Consider the following 23,440-nt stretch of genomic DNA (forward strand, 5'->3'; position numbering starts at 1 on the left):
TATACTGGGTGATGTCACCGCATGTGTGGGAGGTGGTAGAAAGGAGGTATATGAGGCATGTAGAGTGGGACGAGGGGCTCCACAGTGAACTAAAACAATGATAACTATCCTACACAACAGTATACAAGGCATATTTACATTTGAGAGAGACATAAAGCAAGGCATAAAGCAATCACAGGTGTTGATTGGGAGAGCTTGCAAAGACAACAACCTGTAAGACAACAACAGCTAATCAGCTAAGACAACAGCAACAGCAGTTAACCAACCCTCTTGCCCATTCATCGCCATTTTACCTGTTGCACACAGAGCTGAGTTTGGGGCTAGGGCCGACAGATAAACAAAAGTAAACAAAGTGGAGTACCGTGATAAATGAACAGTCCAGCAGGCATCAGCTATGTAGCCAAGTGATCATAGGGTTCAGTGAACATCAATAGATGGAACAGGGAAGCCGCGGGTAGTCGTTGCTATGCTAGCACGCGGGAGACACAGAGTTTAAAGTTAGCAGGCGGGGTAAGTAGAAGCATCTGCTCCGACGTCCAGCGGAGGCCGGTTGAGAGCACAGCGGATGGAATTACGTTTCCGAACCAGTCGTGATGGTGCGATGGGGCGCCGTGTTGACCAAGGGAACGGGCCAGATGGTGAAAGAGGTATTGTAGTTTTAGTAATTTTGTTTGCTACCCGGGAGATGTGCCTGGCTCAGAGCGATCTTTGGGGCTTGGTCATTCGGTGGCAGCTAGCTAGCTGTGATGATCAGGAGTAATGGTCCAGGTGTTACGGCTGGAATCCGGTGTTGTAGTGGAGAAAAACAGTCCGAGGCTGGCAGGTATTATGCAGGCTAAAAAACGGCTGGTGCCTGTACAGAGGGTAAAGGCCGCTAGCAGTGGTTTACAATGACTAAATAGCTATTAGCTAATAAGCTGGTTAGCTCCTGATGGCTATCTTCTGATGGAGGTTTTGGTTATAAGGTCTAAAAAATAATAGCGGATCCGTGTCACATTGATTGAGGCGGGTTACCAGTAGGTATATTTAATTTAAAATGGAAAAGTGATTGACAAATACATTGAAATATATACAAAAAATATAAAAATACAAAAAGTAAACGAGAGGACGACAAACCACATCTGCACTGCTACGCCATCTTGGGGAAAATAAAAAAATAATTCTAGTTGAATGAACATATGAGACAAGTTGAGCAAACACATAATATAAGTTGACTGACCCTTTTTCAAGTTAATGCTAAGTTTGGATCAACTTAACATTTTAAGTTCAGGTAGCACTTTAATTGAACAGTTCAGAAACTAAAAAAGGCTGTGTAACCAATTACTTAATAATAATTAGTTGAAACTACATTTTCTGAACTGTGTGTGTGTGTGTGTGTGTGTGTGTGTGTGTGTGTGTGTGTGTGTGTGTGTGTGTGTGTGTGTGTGTGTGTGTGTGTGTGTGTGTGTGTGTGTGTGTGTGTGTGTGTGTGTGTGTGTGTGTGTGTGTGTGTGTGTGTGTGTGTGTGTGTGTGTGTTATTAGATTAAGTGACATCCAGTATCTCTGTCCCAGTAATGGGTGATCAGAGACAGAGAGGCATGCCTGTTCCCCCCTGGGCCCCATAACACTATTGTTTCATGTCTTCTCTCCTCCCTTTTCTCTTGTCACACACCACACACACACTCCTTCATCTCCTCCCTCTCTTCTGTGTGTAAGACCAGGTTGTCAACCCGTGTCTCCCCAAGGTCACAACCCCAGCCCCCTTTCCATATAATCGGGTCATTTAGCATCATAGCATCGACTTATTGCTTTGTCTAAGGGTCAAAAGTGAATTGAGCGAATGCACTTGTCACTTGTGATTTGTGTCCATGTTATTGCATCTCATCGTGCAACAGCTAGCCTACAGAAGCCTCTGCCCATTGACTAAACAGAGCAAATAATGTCACCTGACTGCTAGCCACCACCAAAAGTCAAGTACACTATAAATCATGCCGTTCGTGGTCACTATTATTGAATTCCAGTGGTGTAAACTGGGAAACCCACATATCTATCCATATCTATCGTCTGTGTTACAGTAGTTTCATGGCTAAGCTGAAATGATGTTGATTGTATCCCAAGTGGCACGCTATTTCCTATATAGTGCACTACTTTTGACCCTATGGGTCCTGGTCAAGAGCAGTGCAATATAAAGAGAATAGGGTGCCATTTGAGATGCAGACGTTGTCTGTCTTCTTCTCAAAGCTGTTGCTGTAGAATGAGCCAAAGTGGGGCATTGGGATTAAATGGGTTTATGCCGTCCCTTATGAGTACAGTATTAATTCAGGGAACAAAGTAGCACAGCAGCAGAATGGACTCAAGTTACTCCTTCAATCTCAAGTGTCAGGTCATCACACGTGTTTAGTCTGTCAGTGACTGAAGGAAGTGAGAGGTCTTGTACTGTATGCCTGAAGTGGGTATGTCCCAAATGGCATCCTATGTAGTGCACTACTTTTGTCCAGACCCCTTTTGGCCCTGGTCAAAAGTAGTGCACTACATAGGGGATAGGGGGCCATTTGGGATGTGTTCACTATGACTTCCGTTACAGCATTGTGACTCTGTAATTAACTGTTAATTTGTGTTCTTTATTTTCTATTTCAGGAGGCGGCCACTTTTGCCAAAGAGCAAGGTTTCGAGGAGGTGAGTTACCGCCGAATGCACACCACTAAACAGATCCTAAAGGTTTATTTTAGCTGATAATTTAGTTCTTTTTTGGACAGTGATTGATGTGCTATTATACTCTCCAGGCCTTGCAGCAGTTGCTATGGAAACCTGGTAGTCGTCATGGTTTCTTTGTTCAGCCATCTCTCTCTTTCTCTCTCTCTCCGTCTCTGTGTGTGTGTGTGTCTGTGTGTGTGTGTGTGTGTGTCTGTGTGTTATGACGCACTCCGCTAGGTCTGCACCCAACATCGCCTACAGATGTTATGTATTGAATTTTGAAAAGCCTCTTGGGAAGCTGAGAAGTTGGGCATGGTTTCAAGCCTTCCCTCTATCTCTCTCTCTCTCTCTCTCTCTCTCTCTCTCTCTCTCTCTCTCTCTCTCTCTCTCTCTCTCTCTCTCTCTCTCTCTCTCTCTCTCTCTCTCGCTCTGCCTCTCTCTCTCTCTCTCTCTCTCTCTCTCTCTCTCTCTCTCTCTCTCTCTCTCTCTCTCTCTCTCGCTCTGCCTCTCTCTCTCTGCCCCTCTCTTACTTGCGAGCACACTGCCGCTCTTTTTCTCTCGCTCTGCTTCTCTACCTCCATGTTCTCCCACTCGCTCTATCTCTTTCTGAATCTCTCTCTCTGCCGCTCTCTCTCTCCATCTCTCATTTCAATTAAATTTGATAAATGCTTTATTGGCATGAATGGCTGGTTGCCACTGTTGCCAAAGCAATGTATATGAAGTATTACATAAATGAACAATATGCTTGAGGAACAACAGTATATGACAACAAAAACAAGAATACATTGAGAATAATACACACGAGAAAACATCTAATTGGGGGATTTAATTTATACAGGGTCTTTCTAAATGCAAAATATGCTCTCTCTGTATTTCTGCCTCTTTCTCCGGCTGCCTCTCTCTCTTTGGGGGCTGACAGGTTGCCTGGTTAAAAAGCTTCTCTCATTAGTATCATTACTCCCAGGGATGATATGTCTCCCCTCTCCCTGTTACAGTATAATATAGCACTAACACAAAATTGTACAGCGCACACACTATCCTTTTAATAACCAAATTACTGCCACCTGTGGTTTTAGATTATGTAAATTAAAATGACATAAAATATGTTTTAAGTGGGGCTGCGCATTAAATGACGAATACATGTTTAGCTTTGCCTGCCTCTTTGCTGCCTTTTCAAAAAATCCTATATCCTGCTTTGCTTTTTAAATATCAATTAAAAAAGACAAACATGTGAAATCTACTTTAGATGTTTTTAAGTGGTTTTTCTCTTTTAAAGGTAGAGCTCTCCCTTGAATATAGTTCTTCTATGTATGAATAATTTTCATCCAGAATCACTTACGGTGTGATCAACGTGACTGGAATGGGAATGGATTCCTGATGGCCCTGACAGCTTCCACAGAGGAGGGAGGGAGGGAGGGAAGCTCACATCACAGAAAGTAAATATAAAGGGCAAAGCGTCAACTCTCCCAGTACTAACCAATTCTCTGACATTTTCTGTGTCAACTTGATTTGCCAGAACACTGCAAAATTGCATCTGATGAATATGATTTTTCAGAGAACAACACTAGTATGGTATTTCTAGATGGTTTCGCGGTTAAATTCGTTATTTCTGCTTAGACTTATCTTGTTGTCATGTCACGTTTGTAAAAGTGTGGTTTGTGCAGCTAGGTGCTCCAAAAATATGTTAATTCACAAGATTGGCATAGGGAAGGCAAAGGAGGATGTGCATTGATATTTCTGCTTCCTGCTTTTTGTTTTCATAATAACCATACTAAATAATCTGTTTGTCAGAAATATACATTGTAGCCATGCCAATTACTATTTAATATTTATTCATTAAATGACTAGGTTATGTTTCTCTCTCTTCAAAAAGCCATCAGCACACCTGAAAACAAACTTAGCAGTCGTTCTGATTGTCATCTGTTTCCTTTAAATGGCCAGAGATGAGATGAGGTATCTGTAGACCAGCAATAATGAAATCTTTCCTAGGCACTCGTTACATCCCAAATAGCACCCTATTCGCTATAAAGTGCACTTCTGGTCAAAAGTAGTGCACTACATAGGGAATAGGGTGCCATTTAGGATGAAACCCCTGCTTCACAAACAACCTCTCTCTATTGAGGAAGATACATTTTTCAGCGGCTTTGATACAGACGCAGGAATGTAACATCCTGATAAAGCTGTCATATTATGTGGTTTTAAAAAAACTACTTCAGAGAAATGTGCCTCAGATCATCATAACCCACTAAAGTGCAGATGCTGTTGATTTGGATCCGATCAATTATTGCACAATTAATCATTCACACGTTTGCATTTGTCAGCAGAACAGTAATCCAAATTGACGATGCGAAATGTCTCCTTAACATTTTCTAAATGCACTCATGTTCAATTGAATATGATCTGTTTTCCATATTGTGTTGTTGCCATAGGAAGTTGTTGCCAGGTAAGTCGGCTACACAAACAGGTGTAGTAACATATTGTGTTCATTGTGTGTGTTTTGCCTTCCTCAACTACCTTAATAGTTACCCTATTATAGGGGTAGGGACCCCTATAATAGACCCCTAAACCCCTGTTTTCCTAAACAGACTTAAACTTTTTTTTATAAACCTCTCATAAACCTTAAAGGGTTACATACCCGGGCCGTGTGTTACTCCCGTGGAGATTTTTGCATTTGGTGTCTGGAGTCATTGGAGTGGCTGGCTTGTGGTTCAGTTGAGTTAGTCACAGTGACAAATTGCTTCTTTGCTGTTGCCTGTTAACAGCCTCTGTATTAACCTCTCCATTAGCACTTACTTGGAGTGTTACTCCCATTTTTCCTCTGCCCAATGTCTCGGCGAACCTCTTTAGACTGATTAACGGAGCTTTGGGAAGCATTTAGAGGTGCTAAAGCTCATCGGCTGGAGTGAGGAACGGAGGCAGTATAGCTGGCTGGTGGTATTGGATAAGAGCCGTATCACTCTGATTACTTCCTGCTTGGCTTTATTTGGTTGCTCTAAACGTTCCTCATTGTAGGAAAACACTATACTGCTAGAATTGCCTGAGAAGAGACTTATTGTTGTATAAATTCTACAAATAATATGATAATAAAATACTTAACAATTATAATGTAATGTAATATGGTCATTTAGTAGACGTTTTGAATCCAAGGTGACTTACAGAACTGTCAACATTGAGAGTAGATGTAGCCATGTGAGAATCAAACCCACAATCCACAATTCTCTACAAACCCAACCCACTGAGCCACTGGAACCCAATGATAAAACAGCAGCGCCGTTCATGGTCCACCCTACTGTGAGCTACTGATAGAGACATTCCACCTGCTCATAGTACATCATGATAAGTTAATAGTAAAGCAGCCATGACAGGAGTGGGTTTTTATCACTGTGATGATCAAAGGGAGGCTCACTGGAGAGTTGTGTTAGTCTCCAGGCTCCGAGATATCCAGTCTGTGCACATGCTATCGAGAAATGTGCTGCATCCCAAATGGCATCCTATTCCCCATAGGGCTCTGGTCAAAAGTAGTGTACTATGTAGGGAATAGAGTGTCATTTGGACGCAGACAGGGCCTGCTTCAGGAGGAGAATAATATATAACGTATAATAATAATAATGTATAACACCACCTAGCCGTGTCCCCTTTATTCATTCACGTAGCTTTGTCTAACAACAACAAATCTTCAGCCACACTTTAGGCCATCCTATATCCTAGTTTCATCGTCCCATATAGAATTGTTGATTACTGCATCTGATAATGGATGTAGTTCAGCTCTATATACTTAGTTTTTTCACATTTCTATATGACAAAGCAATGCGTGTTTTTAACCCAGTAATATTGATCTTTTTATCTCTATTAATTATCACTTGATCCCCTCAGTCCAGCCAAGATAGGAAACACTGACCTCTCTCAATCACTTTTGTGAACCCTCATTGACTGAAATGGCCCCTTAGTAGGCAATAATCAAATCAAATTTGTCACATGCTTTGTAAACAACAGGAAACAAAACATAATCACTACAAAATGGTGCCGATAGAGATGGCAGCTTCGCTTCTATTCCTTAGGAAACTGTGCAGTATTTTGTCTTTTATGTATTATTTATTACATTGTTAGCCCAGAAAACATTGTGTTATTACATACAACCGGGAAGAACTATTGGATATCAGAGAGATATTACCAGCACAACCAGCAGTACAACCAGGAATACGACTTCCCAAAGCGGATCATCTCTCTGCGCCTCCCAGGGCATTTAAACTGATTCCAGAGGCCAAAACAACACCGCAAGAGGAGATGGTGCTGGAGCGGTCTTCTAGTGAGGCTTCGAATGTGCACCCACCGCTCCCGAGTACATTACTCGCTAATGTCCAGTCCCTAGTTAACAAAGTCAACGAAATCTGGGCAAGAGTTGCTTTCCAAAGAGATATCCGGGATTGTAACATACAATGTTTTACGGAAACATGGCTAGCTGGGGACACGCTGTCGGAGTCTATACAGCCAAAGGGATTTTCAGTGCATCACTCTGACTGGAATAAACATCCTCTCCGGTAAGAAGAAGGGCGGGGGGTATGTTTTATGATTAACGATTCGTGGTGTAATTGTATCAACATACAGGAACTCAAGTCCTTTTGTTCAGCTGACCTAGAATTCCTCACAATCAAATACCGACCGTATTATCTCCCAAGAGAACTCTCCTTGGTTATCGTCACAGCCGTGCATATCCTCCTCAAGCGGATACCAAGACGGCGATCAAGGAACTTCACTGAACTTTCAAACTGGAAACCATATATTCTGAAGCATTTATTGTAGCTGGCGATTTTAACAAAGCTAATTTGAGTACAACGCTACCTGAATTCTATCAGAATACCGATTGCTGTACATGAGCGAGTAACACGCTCAACCATTTATATTCTAACTTCCGCAATGCATACAAGGCCCTCCCCCGCCCTCCTTTTGGCAAATCTGACCATGACTCCATCTTGTTGCTCCCCTCCTATAGGCAGACACTAAAACAAGAAGCGCCCGTGCTTAGGTCTATCCAATGCTGGTCTGACCAATCGGATTCCACGCTTCAAGATTGCATCGATCACGTAGACGTGGATATGTTCCTGGTAGCCTCAGATAATAACATTGATGTATATGCTGACTCAGTGAGCCAGTTTATAAGGAAGTCTATAGGAGATGTTGTACCCACTGTTAGTATTAAAATGTTCCCTAACCAGAAACCGTGGATTGATGGCAGCATTCACTCAAAGCTGAAAGCAAGTACCACTGCATTTAATCTTGGCAAGGCGACTGGAAATATGACCAAATACAAAGTGTAGTTATTCCCTGCGTAAGGCAATCAAACAAGCACTAGAGGGATAGCAACAGTAAGCCAGTGACTCAGCCCCTAAAATAGGGTTAGAGGTAGAGAATCCCAGAGAATGTATAACTTCTTACCCACCGGGATTGTGATGGTGATGAAAGAAATAAAAGCTTAAATAAATTATTCTCTCTACTATTATTCTGAAATGTCAAATTCTTAAAATAAAGTGGTGATCCTAACTGACTCAAAACAGGGAATTCTTACAAGGGTTAAATGTCAGGAATTGTGAAAAACTGAGTTTAAATATATTTGGCTAAGGTGTATGTAAACTTCCGACTTCAAATGTATGTGGCAGGGTCTACAGACAATCACGGATTACAAAAACAAAACCAGCCCCTTCGCGGACATTGGCGTCTTGCTTACAGAGAAATTAAACCACTTCTTTGCGCACTTTGAGGACAATACAGTGCCACCTACGCGGCCCGCTACCAAAGACTGTGGGCTCTCCTCAAAACATTTAAACGTGTTAACCTTTGCAAGGCTGCTGGCCCAGACGGCGTCCTTAGCCACGTCCTCAGAGCAAGCGCAGACCAGCTGGCTGGTGTGTTTACGGACATATTAAATCAATCCCTATCCCAGTCTGCTGTGCCCACATGCTTCAAGATGGCCACCATTGTTCCTGTTCCCAAGAAAGCTAAGTTAACTGAACTAAAAATGACTATCACCCCGTAGCATTCACTTCTATCATCATGAAGTGCTTTGAGAGACTAGTCAAGGATCATATCACCTCCACCCTACCTGATACCCTCGACCCACTTCAATTTGCTTACCGCCCCAATAGTTCCACAGACGATGCAATCAACATCACACTGCACTGTAAGAATGCTGTTCATCGACTACAGCTCAGCATTCAACACCATAGTACCCTCCAAGCTCATCATTAAGCTTGAGACCCTGGGTCTCGACCCTGCACTGTGCAACAGGGTCCTGGACTTCCTGACGGGCTGCCCCCAAGTGGTGAAGGAAGGTGTAATGGCGTTCGTCTGTTGAAGGAGAGTCAGACCAAAATGCAGCGTGGTGGTTACTCATGTTCTTTAATGTAGAATTGATGATACTTGAAATAACTATAAAATACAAAACAACAAAAGGAACGAGAAAACCTATACAGCCTGTCTGGTGAATAACTAACACAGAGACAGGAACAATCACCCACGAAACACAGTGAAACCCAGGCTACCTAAATATGGTTCCCAATCAGAGACAACGAGAATCACCTGACTCTGATTGAGAACCGCCTCAGGCAGCCTCAGGCAGCCAAGCCTATGCTAGACACACCCCTAATCAGCCACAATGCCCAATGCCTACAAAAACCCCAACACGACAACACAATAAACCCATGTCACACCCTGGCCTTAACAAATAATTAAAGAAAACACAAAATACTAAGACCAAGGCGTGACAGAAGGAAACATCTCCACGAAAGTTTTAAGTTCCTCGGTGTTCATATCATCGACAAACTGAAATGGTCCATGCACACAGAGTGGTGAAGAAGGCGCAACAGTGCCTCTTCAACCTCAGGAGGCTGAAAAAATGTGGCTTGTCACCGAAAACCCTCACAAACTGTACAGGTGCACAATTGAGAGGATCCTGTCAGGCTGTATCGCCACATGGTACAGCAATTACACCGCCCACAACCCCATGGCTCTCCAGAGGGTGGTGCGGTCTGCACAACGCATCACCAGGGGCAAACTACATGCCCTCCAGGACACCTACAACATCCGATGTCACAGGAAGGAAAAAAGATAATCAAGGACAATAACAACCCGAGTCACTACCTGCTCACCCTGCTTCCATCCAGAAGGCGAGGTCAGTACAGGTGCATCAAAGCTGGGACAGAAAGATTGAAAAACAGGTTATTTATAAAAGCCATCAGATTGTTAAACAGCCACCACTAGCACCGAGAGGTGGCTGCCTACCTACAGACTTGATATCATTGGCCACTTTAATAAATTGAACACTAGTCACTTTAATAATGCCACTTTAAGAATGTTTACATATCTTGCATTACTCATCTCAGATGTATATAATGTATACTGTATCCTTCACTATCTCTTCTTTACTATCTATTGCATCTTAGCCGCTCATCCATATTTTTTATACCTATATATTCTTATCCCATTCCTTTACTAGATTGTGTGTATTAAGGTTTTTTGTGGAATTTGTTAGATATTAGGATTTGTTGTGGAATTTGAGATATTACCTGTTTGATACTGCTGCACTGTCTGATCTAGAAGCATAAGCTTTTCACTACACTCGCAATAACATCTGCTAACCATGTGTATGTGGCCAATACAATTTGATTTGAGTAGACAGTGAAATGCTCGCTTACAGGCCCTTCCCAACAATACAGAGAAAAAAAATATTAGAAAAATAACACAAGGAATGAATACTCAGTGAGTGTCATTAACTTAGCTGTATACACAGGGTACCAGTACCGAGTCAATGTGCAGGGGTACGAGTGTAACGTCGTTCGTCTGTTGAATGAAGAGAGTTCAGACCGAAATGCAGCGTCTAGGTTACTCATGACTTTAATGAAAATAATCGCGGTACATGAAATAACTGAATATGAAAACAACAAACGAAACGAGAAACCTATTACAGCCTATCTGGTGACTACAACACTAAGACAGGAACAAACACCTGGCCGTGCTGGGCAGACTGGGAGCACTGGCGGAGCTGGGCAGACTGGGAGCACTGGGCAGACTGGGAGCACTGGCCGCGCTGGGCAGACTGGGAGCACTGGCCGCGCTGGGCAGACTGGGAGCACTGGCCGCGCTGGGCAGACTGGGAGCACTGGCCGCGCTGGGCCGACTGGGAGCACTGGCGGTGCTGGACAGACAGGAGACTCCGGCAGGGCAGGAGAGGAGAAAGGCTCTGGCTGCGCTAAACAGGCGGGAGACTCCGGCAGCGCAGGAGAGGAGAAAGGCTCTGGCTGTGCTAAACAGGTGGGAGACTCCAACAGCGCAGGAGAGGAGAAGGGCTCTGGCTGTGCTAAACAGGCGGGAGACTCCGGCAGCGCAGGAGGGGAGAAAAGTGCTGGCTGCACTGAACAGGCGAGGCGCACTGGAGGCCTGGTGCGTGGTGCTGGAACTGGTGGTACTGGCGCGAGGACATGCACAGGAAGCCTGGTGCGGGGAGCTGCTACCGGAGGACTGGTGTGTAGAGGTGGCTCTGGATAGACCGGACCGTGCAGGCGCACTGGAGCTCTTGAGCACCGAGCCTGCCCAAGCTTACCTGGCTCGATGCCCACTCTAGCCCGGCCCATAGGAAGGTTGGTATGTGCCGCAGCTGGCTCTGCACCCGCACTGGAAACACAGTGCGCTCCATAGCATAACACGGTGCCTGCCCGGTCTCTCTAGCCCAACGGTGAGCACAGGGAGTATGCGCAGGTCTCCTACCTGGCATAACTATTCTCCCTTCTAGCCCTCCCCCAATAATTTTTTTGGGGTGACTTTCCGGTTTCCAAACGCGTCACTGTGCTGCCTCCTCATACCTGCGCCTCTCCGCTTTAGCTGCTTCTATTTCCTCCTTGGGACGGCGATATTCTCCCGGCTGCGCCCAGGGTCCTTTTCCATCTAATATCATCTCCCAAGACCAGAAATCCTCATATTGCTGCTCCTCACAATTAACAGGGAGAGTAGGCTCAGGTCTGACTCCTGACTCAGCCACTCTCTCTCTGCGCTCTCCCCCGTTACTTTTGGTTTTCACTCTGCGCCTCCGTGCTTTCCTTTTCGACTCCATACGTCTATAGCCCTCTTCGCATTGCTGTAGGGAATCCCAGGCGGGCTCCTGCACTCGCTCTGGGTCGGCCGCCCACCTGTCGATTTCTTCCCACGTAGTATACTCCATGCTTCTGCTGTCCATAACGTTGTCCTTTAACTCCTGCCAGTTCACACGCTGCTCGGTCTGTAAGGGGTGGGTGTTTCTGTAACGTCGTTCGTCTGTTGAATGAAGAGAGTCAGTCCGAAATGCAGCGTGTAGGTTACTCATGACTTTAATGAAAATAATCGCGGTACATGAAATAACTGTATATGAAAACAACAAACGAAACGAGAAACCTATTACAGCCTATCTGGTGACTACAACACTAAGACAGGAACAAACACCCACAAAATACAACGTGAACTCAGGCTACATAAATACGGTTCTCAATCAGAGACAACGACAAGCACCTGACTCTGATTGAGAATTGCCCCAGGCAGCCAAGCCTAACTAGACACACCCCTAATCAGCCGCAATCCCAAATAATACAAACCCCAACACGAAATACAACATATAAACCCATGTCACACCCTGGCCTACCCAAACATATACCAAAAACACAAAATACAATGACCAAGGCGTGACAGAGAGGTCATTTAGGTAGATGTACAGTTCCAGTCAAGAATTTGGACACACCTGTGTAGCTCAGTTGGTAGAGCATGGCGCTTGTAACGCCAGGGTAGTGGGTTCGATCCCCGGGACCACCCATACGTAGAATGTATGCACACATGACTGTAAGTCGCTTTGGATAAAAGCGTCTGCTAAATGGCATATATTATTATTATTATTATTTATTATTACTCATCCAGGCTTTTTCTTTATTTTACCATTTTCAACATTGTAGAATAATAGTGAAGACATTAAATCTCTGAAATAACGCATATGGAGTCATGTAATAACCAAAAAAGTGTTAACCTTTTCACACGTACCAACAAACGGGTGTGATCATTCTACAGTGGTCCCTGCAACGTATGCTCAAACCGGTGTGATTAGAACGTCCAGTTTCGATTGACGCAACAATCAGCATTTGAGCTGGCCATACTGTTTTTTCACAAACATTTTGAACAAACACAGTCCTTACAAAGTTATGTCCAGAATGTGACCAGTGTCACGCCCTAGCCTAAGTTATCTGTGTTTTCTTTATTATTTTGGTTAGGCCAGGGTGTGACATGGGTGATTTATTGTGTTTCGTCTTGTCTAGGGGTTTATTCGATTTATGGGGTTGTGTTCAGTGTAGTTGTCTAGGTAAGTCTATGGTTGCCTAGAGTGGTTCTCAATCAGAGGCAGCTGTTTGTCGTTGTCACTGATTGGGAACAATATTTAGGCAGCCATATTCTTTGGGTATTTTGTGGGTGGTTGTCTCCTGTGTCAGTGTTTGTGCCACACGGGACTGTTTTTGGGTTTTCACGTTTCTTGTTTTGTATTCTGTTCATTTATAGTTTCTCTTAATAAAGAACCATGAACTTTAACAACGCTGCATTTTGGTCCTCCGATCCTTCTCGCCTCTCCTCTTCGGAAGAAGAGGAGGAAATCCCTTACAACCAGTTTATTTTTGGATGCAATGTTCAGACATTCACATAAGTAGCTAAAGCATAACACAAACATCCGAATCGGAAAATGTAGGCTAATTTGTCCTAACGCTAACTGAGGAAAGATTGACGTAACACAAGCGGTCTCATATTTTTATAACTCTCGAGCGACAGAAACTACAATATGAATTAGCTAATAGCAATTACTATTTATAACTAATCACATCACGGGTGAGGTCACAATTTATCAAAATAATTGAGTAAAACACTTTCTAGAAATCGAAAGTAATCGATGGGTAGTTTGTGCCCGCCGCCATGTTTGTTTTTTTCACAACAACCAAAGATAATAACAGGAAACGAGATGAGTTTGGTGTATTTGTACTATGTATGTTGAAGGGTGTGTGTCGTCTATGATCATTCACTTCCCTTCATTCACTCCCGGAAGTTTACCCGAAAGATGAGTGAACCATTCATTCACCTAATTATAACATCTTTTGTCTGACAGAATGCATTGTATAATGTCACCCAGAATGCATTGTACAATGTCAACAAACATGGAGCCTCACATAGCTGGCAAATAGCTTAGCATAAGCTTATTATAATCAGTACAACATTCAACAAATTATTTTACACACATCATAGGTGTCCTTTACAATATATGCAATAATCGGAATGCATTATTTGTAACCAGTACTTGAAAATGTGAATAAAACTGTAAATACATTATGTTATATATATATATATATATATATATATATGCGCCTACAGTAGAAACGACAACACGATATAAAGACAATAAGGAACTTACTTTGATAGGAATGCACACATGTCTAAAGTTATTATTTGTAAGGAAAACAACAAGGCAATGAGAGTGCCAGCAAGAGAATTTTCCATTTCATGCAAGACTGCACAAATACTTGGTCTGCGCAAACATTGGTGAAGTGCTCGGGCTCATCCCGAAGAGAGAAAGCCTCAAACATAAATTGTCCGCAACACTGAAATAGGCTACTTCTATGTGAATTAATGAGGAGAAAGAACACACCTCAATTTAAACTGTTGTTAGAAAATACAACTTGTTAGAAAATTATTTTAAATTCATGTGTTGAAACATATCCTAAATATAATTAGCAGGCAGCGAGCATAAAACAACTCACGCTAGGGCAACCATTTGGAACTCACATATGAAAAGGTTAAACAAATAAAAATATATTTTACATTTGAGATTCTTCAAAGTAGCCCCCCTTTGCCTTGATGACAGCTTTGTACACTCTTGGCATTCTCTCAAGCAGAGGTCAGTTTCATCATAGCGCTTGATGGTTTTTGCAACTGACCTTCATGTTTAAAACGTATTTCTAGTTATTTAACTGAGAAAGTCAGTTTAGAACTCATTCTTATTTACAATAACCGCCTACCCCAACCAAACCCTAACCTGGACGACGCTGGGCCAATTGTGCACCGCCCTATGGGATGCCCAATCACGGCCAGTTGCGATACAGCCTGGAATCTAACCAGGATCTGTGGGGACGCCTCTCGCACTGAGATGCAGTGCCTTAGACCGCTGTGCCACTCGGAAGCCCTAATGTTGTACTGTCGTTTCTCTTTGCTTATGGCAACTGTTCTTGCATAATATGGACTTGTTCTTTTACCAAATAGGGCTATCTTCTGTATACCACCCCTACCTTGTAACAACACAACTGATTGGCTCAAATGCATTAAGAAGGAAAGAAATTCCACAAATGAACTTTTAACAAGGCACACCTGTTAATTGAAATGCATTCCAGGTGACTACCTCATGAAGCTGGTTGAGAGAATGCCAAGAGTGTGTAAAGCTGTCATCAAGGCAAAGGGTGGCTCCTTTGAATAATCTCAAATATAAAATATTTTTGATTTGTTTAACACATTTTTGGTTACTACATGATTCCATATGTGTTTTTACAATAGTGAAAATAAAGAAAAACCCTTGAATGAGTAGGTGTGTCCAAACTTTTGACTGATACTGTACATATTACCTCAATTACCTTGTCTAACCTGTACTCCCGCACATTGACTCAGTACCGGTACCCCCTTTATATTGCCTCGTTACTGTTATTTTATTTTTGCTCTTTTATTTTTTTTACTTTAGTTTATTTAGTAAATAAGGCCCTGTGGTGTGTTAATTTGGTTAATGTAGCAGGTTCTTGCTATTTCAACCCAATCATATAATTTCTCCACAGACGGATGACATTGCAGAGATTGCCAGGAGGGCCCAGAGCCTGCCGAAGGTCAACAAGAAGAGACAACGAGTGGTGGTCTTCACTCAGGGCAAGGACGATACTGTGGCCACTATCGGTAGGCAAACAGCTTTTCCTAAAATAAATGTAGGTATTTAAAGCCAAGGTATAATGCGTTATTAGGCAGTTATGACACAGTGTAAGACATGTCATGAGCATGTATGACCCCTTTATAATGCCTAATCAGTTATAATCATCTCATAATAATCCTAACTAAGTATTTTTTTTCGCGCTCCATTCTCTCCATTATTGTAGAGAATTTATAGCCTCATACGACCATCGTGATCTTGTGTGCTTGAATGGTCAATGTAAGGCATGCCTTGACTCAGGCCTTGACTCAAACCACATCTTGCACAATTTCAGAGTATTGCCTTAAATACATGTTGATAGATGACTGCTGGTCACTGAAACAATGCCATGGGAGTCGCTTCAGGGCAACAATATTTACTTTTATGTTAAGCTTGACAATGAATATTGAACGTTACATTTTCTGAGAAAAGGATTTGTATGTCCCAAATGGCACCATATTCCTGATATAGTGCACTACTTTTGCGCAGGCTCTAGTCAAAAGTAGTGCACTATATTAGGAATATGGTGCCATTTGGGATTCAACCTTTGTGATAAGCTCTTCTGACAATCAAAGTTTAAGAGCGGTTGAAGGAGAGCATGGAACAGGCATTGATTTGGGAAGTAGAATTTTATTTAGTGTTTTTGGGCAGATTCCAGAATGGTCCTTAGTAGGGCTGGGAATTGCCAGGGACCTCACGATACAATATGATCACGAAACGTGGGTGCCAATACTATATTACATTTACATTTAAGTCATTTAGCAGACACTCTTATCCAGAGCGACTTACAAATTGGTGCATTCACCTTATGACATCCAGTAGAACAGTCACTTTACAATAGTGCATCTAAATCTTAAAGGGGGGTGAGAAGGATTACTTATCCTATCCTAGGTATTCCTTAAAGAGGTGGGGTTTCAGGTGTCTCCGGGAGGTGGTGATTGACTCTGCTGTCCTGGCGTCGTGAGGGAGTTTGTTCCACCATTGGGGGGCCAGAGCAGCGAACAGTTTTGACTGGGCTGGGCTGAGCGGTAACTGTACTTCCTCAGTGGTAGGGAGGCGAGCAGGCCAGAGGTGGATGAACGCAGTGCCCTTGTTTGGGTGTAGGGCCTGATCAGAGCCTGGAGGTACTGAGGTGCCGTTCCCCTCACAGCTCCGTAGGCAAGCACCATGGTCTTGTAGCGGATGCGAGCTTCAACTGGAAGCCAGTGGAGAGAGCGGAGGAGCGGGGTGACGTGAGAGAACTTGGGAAGGTTGAACACCAGACGGGCTGCGGCGTTCTGGATGAGTTGTAGGGGTTTAATGGCACAGGCAGGGAGCCCAGCCAACAGCGAGTTGCAGTAATCCAGACGGGAGATGACAAGTGCCTGGATTAGGACCTGCGCCGCTTCCTGTGTGAGGCAGGGTCGTACTCTGCGGATGTTGTAGAGCATGAACCTACAGGAACGGGCCACCGCCTTGATGTTAGTTGAGAACGACAGGGTGTTGTCCAGGATCACGCCAAGGTTCTTAGCGCTCTGGGAGGAGGACACAATGGAGTTGTCAACCGTGATGGCGAGATCATGGAACGGGCAGTCCTTCCCCGGGAGGAAGAGCAGCTCCGTCTTGCCGAGGTTCAGCTTGAGGTGGTGATCCGTCATCCACACTGTATTGCGTTTCTACACTCGGTGGCCAGTTTATTAGGTACACCACCCTGTTCATGAAAATGGTTCACACCAACAGACAGTGTGTCATGTGGCTGTGGCTTGTTACATAAAGCAGGCATTTGGTGACATTCAGTTACTGTTCAATTGAACGTTAGAATGGGCTAAACAAGTGACCTAAGCAACTTTGAGCGTGGTATTATCGTCGGTGCCAGGCACGCCGGTTCTGGTGCTTCAGAAACGTCCGGCCTCCTGGGATTTTCATGCATGACAGTGTCTTGGGTTTACCAGAAATGGTGCGACAAATGAAAAACATCCAGTCAGTGGCAGTCCTGTGGGTGAAAACAGCTCGTAGGTGAGAGGTCGAAGGAGAATGGCAAGAATCATGCAAGCGAACATCGGGGCTACAAACAGGCCCTATCCTGCCTGGTGTCAACGGTACAGGCTGGTGTCTGTGGTGTAAGGTTGTGGGGAAGGTTTCCCTGGCACACGTTAGGTCCCTTGATACCAATTCAGCAATGTTTCCATGCCCCAAAGAATTCAGGATGTTATGGAGTCAAAGAGGGGTCTGACCCAGTACTAGATGGGTGTACCCGATTTATTACGAATGTAAATGTATTACAATTCAATACTCCAAACATATTGCTCATATGTCTGCTGTAGTACAACAGAGAGACATACAGTGGGGCAAAAAAGTATTTAGTCAGCCACCAATTGTGCAAGTTCTCCCACTTAAAAATATGAGAGAGGCCTGTAATTTTCATCATAGGTACACTTCAACTATGACAGACAAAATGAGAGAAAAAATCCAGAAAATCACATTGTAGGATTTTTAATGAATTTATTTGCAAATTATGTTGGAAAATATCCCAGACTGTGTCACAGTTGGCCGTGACCGTAAGTTCCATAGAGTGGTGCACAATTGGCCCAGTATTGTCCAAGTTAGGGGAGGGTTTGGCCGATGGGGCTTTCCTTGGCTCATGGTGCTCTAGCGACTCATTATGGGGGCCGGACGCCTGCAAGCTGACTACAGTCGTCAGTTGAATGGTGTTTCCTCTGACATATTGATGTGGCTGGCTTCTGGGTTAAGCGAGCATGTGTTAAGAAGCGGCAAGGCTTGGTGGGTCATGTTTTGGAGAACCCTTCACCTCTCCTGAGCCCGTTGGGGAGTTGCAGCAATGAGAAAAAAATTGTTATTGGATATCAAGTAATTGGGGAGTAGGGGGGTAACATTTTATTTTATTTTATTTTTACGATGGTGTCATCGTATCAAAGCAGGGCTTGGAGTTGCAATCCTGCCTGGGGTAAAGCTATGTGGAGAGAGATGATGGTTTCTGATTACAGCTGGGAGCCTTTGCCTTTGTTGGGAGTCACGGGGTGTCTTACCTCGTTGCCCTTGCAGTTCAGACTACTGAGACGACATGCACAGAGACATTTTTCAACATTGTAGAATAATAGTGACGACATCAAAACTATGAAATAACATATATGGAATCATGTCATAACCAAAAAGTTGTTAAACAAATCAAAATATGTTTTATATTTTAGATTCTTTTAGATTCTGTTGACAGCTTTGCACACTCTTGGCATTCTCTCAACCAGCTTCACCTGGAATACTTTTCCAACAGTCTTGAAGGAGTTCCCACATATATTGAGCACTTATTAGCTGCTTTTCCTTCACTCTGCGGCCCTACTCAGCCCAAACCATCTCAATTGGGTTGAAGTCGGGTGATCGTGGAGGCCAGGTCATCTGATGCATCACTCTCCTTCTTGGTCAAATAGTCCTTACACAGCCTGGAGGTGTGTTGGGTCATTGTCCTATTGAAAAACAAATGCTAGTCCCACTTAGGGTTGCACATTTTGGGGACTATTCAGAGGTGGAATTTTCAGTTGGAATTAATGGGAATATATGGGAATTAACGGAAATATATTCAAATTAATATTAATATCATTTAAATGTAGTAGTTTTTTTGCATTGGATATATTTACCATATCATATGGAGAAAGAAACATAAACCTTTTACCTTTTATTTAACCTTTATTTAACTAGTGTCACACCCTGACACTAGAGCCTTTTAATTTCTCATTTTGGTTTGGCCAGGGTGTGATTTGGGGTGGGCATTCTATGTTTTGTTTTTCTATGATTTTGTATTTCTATATTTTGGCCGGGTATGGTTCTCAATCAGGAACAGCTGTCTATCGTTGTCTTTTCCCTCCTTTCTTTGTGGGAAGTTGTCTTTGTTTGTAGCACTATAGCCCTTAAGCTTCACAGTTGTTTTTGTAAGGTTTATTGTTTTTGTCGGCGTCTTACGAAATAAAGGAATATGTATGCTCAGCACGCTGCGCTGTGGTCCTCCTCAGACAACTAGGCAAGTCAGTTAAGAACAAATTCTTATTTACAATGGCGGCCTACCAAAAGGCAAACGGCCTACTGCGGGGACAGGGGCCTGGGATAAAAATAAAAAAATGTAAAAAAGACAATATAAATATAGGACAAAACACACATCACGACAAGAGAGACAACAACACTACATAAAGAGAGACCCAAGACAACAACATAGCAAGGCAGCAGCACATGACAACACAGCATGGTAGCAACACAAGATAACAACAACATGGTAGCAGCACAACATGGTAGCAGCACAAAACATGGTACAAACATTATTGGGCACAGACAACAGCACAAAGGGCAAGAAGGTAGAGACAACAATACATCACACAAAGCAGCCACAACAGTCAATAAGAGTGTCCATGATAGAGTCTTTGACTGAAGAGATAAAACTGTCCAGTTTGAGTGTTTGTTGCAGCTCGTTCCAGTCGCTAGAGACACCAATACTCCTTAGTTGCCCATAAGAATAGAATGGTATACTGTATCAAAAGCTTTGGCCAAGTCAATATAAATAGCAGCACAATTTTACTTAGAATCAAGGACAATGGTGACATTATTGAGGACCATTAAGGTTGCAGTGACCCATCCATAACCTGAGCTAAACCAGGTTGCATACTTAAGAGAATACTATAGACATCAAGAAAGCCAGTCAGTTGATTATTGACAAGTTTTTCCAACACTTTTGATAAACAGGGCAAAATAGAAATAGGCATATAACAGTTAGGATCAGCTTGATCTCCCCTTTAAATGGCTGCCTTCTAAGCAATGGGAACCTCCCCAGAAAGGAGACACAGGTTACAAAGGTTGGAGATTGGCTTGACTATGATAGGCGCCGCAAACTTAAAGAAGAAAGGGTCTAAACCATCTGACCCAGATAGTTTTTTGGGGTCATGTTTAAGGAGCTCCTTTAGCACCTCGGACTCAGTGACTGCCTGCAGGGAGAAACTTTGTAGCTGGGCAGGGAAAAAGGAGGGAGCAGCATCGGGATAGTGTCATTAGAAGGGGTGGGAGATGAGGAAATGGTAGACAGGCAAGGAGGCATGGCTGAGTCAAATAGGAATCATGACTTAATGAAGTGGTGATTAAAGAGCTTAGCCATGTGCTTCTGGTCAGTAACAACCACATCATCAATATTAAGGGGCATGGGCAGCTGTGGGGAGGATAATTTATTTTCCATGTCTTTAACTGTTTTCCAGAACTTCTTGGGGTTAGACCGACAGAGAAAGAACTGCTCCTTTACGTAACTATCTTTGGCCTCCCCGATAGCCTGAGTGCACTTCTTTGTCAGCCTGAGTATGCATATACCGAGCCTTTCACCAAATGCCATTCTTCTGTCTTCGACAGAAGGGATCAAGCTGAGTCTATACCATTTTACAGAGACCAGTTCATGAAGGAAGGCTTGCTCATTAAAGTTGTTTAGCAAACGTCTATGGCAAATCAGGACAGGTCATGTCACTGAGCAGCCATTACGAACACAGGCTGTAAAACAGTTATCACTAAGGTCATTACAGATAATGCCAGACTGATACCTATCCGGATTATTTGTGAGGATAACATTGAGGAGAGTAGCCTTTTCTGGGTGTTTGTAGTCATACCTTGTGGGATTGGTAATAATCTGAGAAAGATTTAGGGAGTCCCATTGCTTTAGGACTTGGTAGGTGGTTTAAGAATGTCCCCGTTTAGGTCGCCAAGCAGGACAATACAACACAAGCAGGACAAATTCAGACTTAGTGTAAGGGGACAGGAGAGAGCTTAGGGCAGGTAGGACAAAGGCCGGTGCTGATGTAGAACGATAGCACCCATCAACAGTCAGTCAAGAGCTATTTGAAACTTTAATGCTTAAAACCAGCAAATGAAATTGTTTGGGGACAGACTTGGTGGAGACAACTGAAAACTGAAGGTGATCCTTGGTAAAGATTGCCACTCCCCAACCGTTGGAAGATCTGTCTTGCCAGAAAGGTATTCAAAACACTCTTCCTTTTAAAATTTTTAATACCCCTTTTTCTCCCCAATTTCGTGGTATCCAATTGTTGTAGTAGCTACTAACTTGTCTCATCGCTACAACTCCCGTATGGGCTCGGGAGAGACGAAGGTTGAAAGTCATGCGTCCTCCGGTACACAACCCAACCAGCCGTACTGCTTCTTAACACAGCGCACATCCAACCCGGAAGCCAGCCGCACCAAAGTGCCGGAGGAAACACTGTGTACCTGGCAACCTTGGTTAGCGCTCACTGCGCCCGGCCCGCCACAGGAGTCGCTGGTGCGCGATGAGACAAGGACATCCCTACCGACCAAGCCCTCCCTAACCCGGACGACGCTAGGCCAATTGTGCGTCGCCCCATGGACCTCCCGGTCGCGGCCGGTTACGACAGAGCCTGGGCGTGAACCCAGGGACTTTGATGGCACAGCTGGCGCTGCAGTACAGCGCCCTTAACCACTGCATCACCCGGGAGGCCTAAAACACTCTTCCTTAACCATGTCTCAGTAATGGACAACACATCTGGATTGGAGCTGAACCCACACTTTCAATTGATCCATTATAGGTAATAAGCTTCTAGTGTTAGCGAGTAGAAAACCCAGACATTCACGAAATCAGAAATCAGTGAAGCAGATATCAGAGCACAAGTCAGAATTGGGGCTAGCAACAGTAGCTGCACCAGGGTGTATGTGCACATTTCCAGATATAATCAACAGTAATACTGTCATGTTTTGTCATTTATTATCTTGTCTTGTCCCTGTGCTTCCCATTCTATTCGTTTCCCTCTGCTGGTCTTATTAGGTTCTTTCCCTCTTTCTATCCCTCTCTCTCCCCCTCCCTCTCTCACTCTCTCGCTCTCTCTTCTCTCTATCGTTCCGTTCCTGCTCCCAGCTGTTCCTATTCCCCTAATCAATCATTTAGTCTTCCCACACCTGTTCCCGATCCTTTCCCCTGATTAGAGTCCCTATTTCTTCCTTTGTGTTCCGTTCCTGTCCTGTCGGTTCCTTGTCTAGAATTCACCGTGCTGTGTTTGTGTATCGCCCTGTCGTGTCGTGTTTTCCTCAGATGCTGCGTGGTGAGCAGGTGTCTGAGTCTGTCTGGTTCAAGTGCCTTCCCGAGGCAACCTGCTGTTCACCTGCTGTTCAAGATCGAGTCTCCAGTTTGTCCTCGTCATTTCGAGTGAAAGTTGTGTTTTTTGTTTGTATTTACTTTACTGGATTAAAGACTCTGTTTTCGCCAAGTCGCTTTTGGGTCCTCTTTCACCTGCATGACAAATACAATCAAGGCACGGCATAGGACAGGGAGAGATCTGCAGTGCTTATTTATGACATCTGAATGTGCATCAGATGGCAACAAGATCATATTGTACAGCAATTTCATAAGGTAACATGAATACAACGCCGGCGAGAGGTGGTTAGAATGGGATGGGAAGCCAAATGTCTGTGTAACCAATAGACTGTCAGAGTCTAGTGTGAGTGTGAGAACAAACATAGTCTGTCCCACGGTTGGGTAAATAAAGTTTGTAGTGAACAAAGTATGCAGGAGTCATGAGGCAAATAGAAAAATAGCAAAATGCACAATAGTTTTATATATATACCTGTATATATAATGACTTGGGGCTCGACATTGTAAGTCCCATTTCTCCTTCTCCCTAATCCAGATAGCTGATGTTCTGAAAGAGCTGCAAAATCTGGACCCCTACAAATCAACCAGGCTAGACAATCTGGACCCTTTCTTTCTAAAATGATCTGCCAAAATTGTTGGAACGCCT

At 43.6% G+C, this 23,440-nt stretch overlaps 1 protein-coding gene across 3 annotated transcripts in view; it reads left to right on the top strand.

Annotated features, from left to right (window-relative positions):
* adkb (adenosine kinase b) overlaps positions 1 to 23,440 on the top strand; it is a 300,684-nt gene that overhangs the window by 254,801 nt on the left and 22,443 nt on the right. For all 3 annotated transcript variants that reach the window (XM_046354435.1, XM_046354434.1, XM_046354436.1), the window contains 2 exons: positions 2,618 to 2,656; positions 15,538 to 15,652. In XM_046354435.1, coding sequence (XP_046210391.1) covers positions 2,618 to 2,656; positions 15,538 to 15,652 — 154 coding nt within the window. The remainder of the gene's footprint in view (positions 1 to 2,617; positions 2,657 to 15,537; positions 15,653 to 23,440) is intronic.

Source organism: Oncorhynchus gorbuscha, linkage group LG06 (genome assembly GCF_021184085.1).
Source record: "Oncorhynchus gorbuscha isolate QuinsamMale2020 ecotype Even-year linkage group LG06, OgorEven_v1.0, whole genome shotgun sequence".
Lineage (NCBI taxonomy): Eukaryota > Metazoa > Chordata > Actinopteri > Salmoniformes > Salmonidae > Oncorhynchus > Oncorhynchus gorbuscha.